This window comes from Helobdella robusta (assembly GCF_000326865.2).
Source record: "Helobdella robusta unplaced genomic scaffold HELROscaffold_27, whole genome shotgun sequence".
In the NCBI taxonomy this organism is placed as follows: Eukaryota; Metazoa; Annelida; class Clitellata; order Rhynchobdellida; family Glossiphoniidae; genus Helobdella; species Helobdella robusta.
This window is the reverse complement of record NW_008704392.1, coordinates 379799-385798: the sequence shown is the minus strand read 5'-3', so window position 1 is coordinate 385798 and position 6000 is coordinate 379799. Positions and strand designations below refer to the sequence as shown.

At 33.9% G+C, this 6000-nt stretch overlaps 2 protein-coding genes across 2 annotated transcripts; both read left to right on the top strand.

Moving 5' to 3' along the window:
• Nucleotides 1-931: 931 nt before the first annotated feature.
• Nucleotides 932-1282, top strand: HELRODRAFT_80422 (hypothetical protein; the record flags this gene model as incomplete). The annotated part of the gene is made up of 2 exons (XM_009020188.1): nt 932-1049; nt 1146-1282. Coding segments are annotated over 2 exons (255 nt in total), but the record flags the coding sequence as incomplete, so codon positions are not given.
• A 401-nt stretch (nt 1283-1683) lies between these two features.
• Nucleotides 1684-4514, top strand: HELRODRAFT_80599 (hypothetical protein; the record flags this gene model as incomplete). Its single annotated transcript, XM_009020187.1, has 4 exons — nt 1684-1819; nt 3279-3416; nt 3808-3963; nt 4249-4514. Coding segments are annotated over 4 exons (696 nt in total), but the record flags the coding sequence as incomplete, so codon positions are not given.
• Nucleotides 4515-6000: the final 1486 nt, after the last annotated feature.

Below are 6000 nucleotides of genomic sequence, written 5' to 3'. Positions count from 1 at the left end.
AAAATGACATTAAAATGAAAACAAATTGAGAATAAAATTAAAGTAAAGAATAAAATATCAGGTAGAGTATTAATTTTGCCTACGAAGCTCTTCATTAAAAAAAAACGAGTATGGCTAGAGTTAATAAGTTACAAAGTTGATTCAAGTCACATTTCTATCTCAGTAAATAGCGTACGGCAGGGGTGGGAAAAGTTTTTGCTGTGAGGGTCGCATTGAAAACTGTTTGACCTTTGAAGGGCCGCACTGATAACATTAAATTAATTAATTTTTTTTCCAGAACTAAAAATGAGTGATCTTCATTGTTGGGAAAGGCTTTTATCTTCTTCACCATTACCATCATCATCATCATTTTGCAGCGTCATCATCGTCATCGTCATCATCACGTCAACTTCAACATCAACATATGCTCAACAACACAACAAGTTGACCAACAATTACTACACTGAAGTTCTAGAAAAGTTACAAGGTTACACACACACACACACACACACACACACACACACACGCACGCATACGTTTATACACCACAAACACACACTTCACACACACACAAACAAACAAACACAACGCTAAACAAGCACTACTCATACACTTACATACAAACATAGAAGAGACAAACACACCAGAAACATAGGTCACCATCCCACACAAAAACAAACAAACTCTGAAGACACTCCACGCACACATACACTCCACAAAATTTCTAAATTCTACACACACAAATACACACAATTTCCACACACAATTTCCACACACACAGAAAGACAAAGAGAGAGAGAAAAAAGACAAACTTTAAAGCTCTCCACACACAGAGAGAGAGAGAGAGAGAGAGAGAGAGAGAGAGAGAGAGAGAGAAAGAGAGAGAAACAAACTTTAAAACTTTCTACACACACACATCCACACACAAAAACACCACAAAATTTACACACACACCCACACACTCCACACAACAGAATGCAGTTACAACACACCACTCGGCATGTCGACCGATGAGATCCATGACTCCCAGTTATCCTCATCTTCGAACTATCCCCACAACTGGGACAAAGGTCCCATTAATATTATTATTAATAATTAATATGATTTCTGTGATAATAGTTATTATAGTCATAATTATTATATAATTATGAGCATAATTATTTCAGGTTGTCATCTCAAATTCGCAAGAATTTATCAGGCGAACGGTTTGGCTTGGTGCGCTAAGTACAAATCATCCTCTGAATGGCTGCAAATTGATTTGGGGGTGCCCGCCAAAGTAATTATTTTTACAATTACGTTTTAATTATGTTATAATTATGTTATAATTATTTCATAATTATGCATAATTACTTATAATTTAAGGTTACGGGGTTATTAGTCCAAGGTCGGGGCGACGGCGAAGAATGGGTGACTTATTTCATGGTGTCTTATAGTTTCGACGCTTACTATTGGACGTACGTAACTGACCAGTACGGTAATCAGAAGGTAGGTTGCCTCTCTCCGATTGGTTGATTTGAAATTACGCTCGTAATTATTGGCTGATGGGAAATGATGTTTATTTCCGGCTTGGTACTAATTCAATGATTTGATATCACACTTAATCTTAATTGGTCGGTTTTAAATTGAACTTCGCATATGATTGGTCATTTTGAAGTTACGCTTGTTGCTATTGGTCGATTTGAAATTATTTTTTGATATCAGAAATTTGAAGGTAACACGGACAGTTACACAGTGAAGCACATCTACCTGGACGACGCGATTGTTGCGCGCTACATAAAGTTCCATACGACCGAGTGGCACAAACACCCGAGTCTCAAGGTCGAGATCATTGGCTGCCAAGGTCAGAGCTTCTTGTTGTGGTTGCTGTGGTTGTTGTGGTTATTGTGGTTGTTGTGGTTTCTGTGGTTGTTGTGGTCATTGTGGTTGTTGTGGTTGTTGTGTTTCTTTGAAGTTTCCGATGTTGGTGATGGCGGTTTTGATGTTGGGGAATTGTTATGAGGACGACGACGAAGATGATTAAGGATATAATGATAAGGTCGGTCTATATGACGACGACGATGATGATGACGATGATGATGTTGACGATGATGATGTTGACGATGATGATGGTGACGATGATGATGATGACGATGATGATGGTGACGATGATGATGTTGACGATGATGATGTTGACGATGATGATGTTGACGATGACAAAGTCTACTATGATAACTCCGATAAAGTTTTAATCCTTGAAAACGAAACGATCGTGACTAATAATAACAACACGCAAACGAAATATTTATAATAATATTTATAATAATAATTATTATTTTTTTAATATATATACATCAATAATTATAATAGTAACAATAACAACAAAAACAAGAATAATAAATTTTTATTTATCTAGCGCTCGATTTTCTGGGTTAAGAGTGCCTGCTCTCCTATTGAACAATAATGCACACATTGTACGAGCCAGAATCTATCCTGATAACTACGTATCTATATATAATTTATTTGAGACTTCATTGAAAATACGTGAGAGACATGGACAGAAAGAAAGAGAAAGAAAAAGAAAGAGAGAGAGAGTGAGTGAGAGAAAGAGGGAGAGAGAGAAAGGAAGAGAGAAAAAGTAAATGTAAACTTGAGCGAGAATTTAACCATTTATCTATCTACTTTCAAAATTGAATTAAAGATATATCACATTATTTGAAAGCAAATGCCAGAAAAAGATAAAAGAAAGAAAGAGAGAGAGAGAGAGAGAGAGAGAGGGAGAGAGAGAGAAAAATAATCAGACAGAAAAGAGAAAGGTTAAGAAATTTAAAGAAGAAATAAATTTAGAAAGAGACCCCAAAAAACAGAAATTCAATAGAAGTGACGAAACGCACGCTGAAAACATTTTCAAATTTAAAATGCTTAGAAGAGAAGAAGAAAGACAGAGATAGAGAAAAAGAAGAGAGAGAGAAAGAAAGAAGGAAGAGAGAGAGAGAGAGAGAGAGAGGAATATAAAGTTTTGTTTGTCGAAGTCTTATTCTGTTTGCACACATACTCGAGAAACGTTGACGGTAATAAAATTAATTTAATGTAGATGGGGCAGAGCACCACTACTACTACTACTATTATTACTGTGTGTGTGTGCGTGCGTGTGTGTGTGTGTGTGTGTGTGTGTTTGATCGTTTGCTTTTTTATCATTAATGCTAGCTTTTATAGGTTCATATATACAAACACATACATATATATTCAAAAGACGCGCGCATGCGCGCACACGCACACACACACATACAAACGCACATACACACACGTACACACACGTACAGTTTGCAAGAACATCCTGTCCCTACAACCAAACGCCAAGGTGACGTCATCATCGACAAAGATGGAGCAAGATGGTACGTGCGGGAGTGACGATGCCTACATCGTTTCCAACGGTGCATGGTGCGCTAGAAACAACGATGGTTTGTTTGTTTGTATGTTTGTTTGTATGTATGTTTGTATGTTTGTTTGTATGTATGTTTGTATGTTTGTTTGTATGTTTGTTTGTATGTTTGTTTGTATGTATGTTTGTATGTTTGTTTGTATGTTTGTTTGTATGTATGTTTGTATGTTTGTTTGTATGTTTGTTTGTATGTTTGTTTGTATGTTTGTTTGTATGTTTGTTTGTATGTTTTGTATGTTTGTTTGTATGTTTTTATATGATTATTTGTATGTTTTGTATGTTTGTGTGTATGTTTGTGTGTATGCTTATGTGTATGTTAATTTGTATATTTTTGTATGTCTTTGTATGATAGAAAACCGAAAAGAACATAAAACAAAGTTAATGAATCTCTCTCCAAAAAAAATTCCCAGACACTCAATGGCTTCAATTTGACGTCGGTCCACCAACTCTGATCACAGGGCTCATAACGAAGGGCCGCTCTGAGGGCAAGAAGAGGGCATGGGTCACGAATTTTAAAATTTCATTCAGTAACGATAGTAACGGTTGGCATTATTATTCTGACTCTGGTGGCAATGGGGGTGAAGCTGGAAGTGGAGTTGTTAAGGTTGGTGACGGGATGGAATCTGGTTTTATATGTTGTTTGTTCATGGTGATAAATTTTAATTTAAAAGAAAGAAAATATTTAGTGAGAATTTTTTTAGCTAAAAAGTTGAAATAATTTTAAGCTGATTTATAGTCTGTGGAACAATCTTTTAACTAAACAACCAACAGTCAATCAATCAACCGAACCACCAATCAAACAACCAATCAAACAACCAATCAAACAACCAATCAAACATCTAGTCAACCAGCCAACCAACCAATCAAACGGCAGATCTTCCAGGGCAACAACAACGCCAACGACACATCCTACAACTATCTTAACAAGCCTTTCACGGCCCGGTTCATAAGATTTCACCCAATTTCCTGGGTCAAGCAGGTCGCAATGAGAGCTGCTGTGATTGGCTGCCCTTTTGATGGTAATACTAATGTATTTTTTGTCTTTTTTTGGTATGGTGTAATGTATATTTTGTATTTTTGGTGTATCTATTGTATATTTTTTACCAATGTTTTTTAAATTTTGTGTATTTTTTGCTTAATCTTTCTAAATGACGTCATCTTCATCATCATCATCAGCATTTTCATGACCATCATCGTCATCATCATCGTCATCATCATCGTCATCGTCGTCGTCATCATCATCATCATCGTCGTCATCATCATCATCATCGTCGTCATCATCTTCATCATCATCGATTTAACAATGGTGGCAGTTACGCCCGTCCACCGTTGGCAATTTTTGGTCTGGCATACCTTTAGATTTAAACGTCTATTTATATCATATTTTTATTTTTTTTATTCATCATTATTATTATTATTATTTTTTTTTGTTTTTTTGTTGTTGTTGCTGTGGTCGCTGTTGTTCTTCTCACTATTGGTTGGAAGTTATTTTAAGGGGTTCGCTTCAAGCGAAAGATTTAAATACATCAGAAAATTCTAACTTAGTGACGTAATTAATAATAATAATAATAATAATAATAAAAAGAAAAGAAAAGATAATGATGTATTATTATTATTATTTATTGTATTTATTATTACTATTATTCGTGGAATTTTAAAAAAATTTCAACTCTACCAGGTATAATGAAATATTTTATCTTGATAAGATAATGCTTATAAAGAAGACAATGACGATGGCGATGATGATGATGTATATATATATTTATAAAAATAATTATGTATGTATGTATGTGTGTTTGTTTCTTTGTATGTGTGAATGTATGTGTGTATGTATGTATGTTTGTTTGTAGATATGTATATATGTATGTTTGTTTGTTTGTAGATATGTATGTATGTATGTATGATGTATGTTTGTATGTTTGTTTGTTTGTATATAAGAATTCAAATTTGTTGCAATTTGCTAAGACAGGCAATAAATCATATCATAACCTTTTATTGTTAACATTAAAAGATTTCGTCACGATATAAGTATGTATGTCTGTCTGTCTGTATGTATGTCATTCATTCATTCATTTTATTCATTCATTCAATCATTCATACTTTCTTTCTTTCTATCTTTCATTCATTCAATCATTCATCTATTCATCCATTTATTCATTCTTCTGTTTATTTTTCTTCTTTTGAGTTGTTGTTGTTGTTGTTGACGAGGACGATGTTGTTGTTGTTTTAAATATGATAACTTTATGTGATGTAACTCCATGCCATTTCTGTTTAACTTGCTAAAATGAATAAATTTGAATAGATTATGAGTGTATTAATATGTATTAATGTATTATGAATGTAATTATAAATGAATAGATTATGTATGTATGTACTATGTATGTATGTGTTTGTGTGTGTGTGTGCCTGCGTGTGTGTGTGTATGTGTACGTGTGTGTTTGATTTAATTACGGTTTAATTTTTAACAATGACTCGCCTAATGTTATAATAATTGAATCTGCGTCTGCATTGCTTTGTTATTATAGTTATTAATATTATTTTATTATTAATATTATTATTATTAGTGTTATTATTATTATATTCTCACATCCCAGGCATATGCT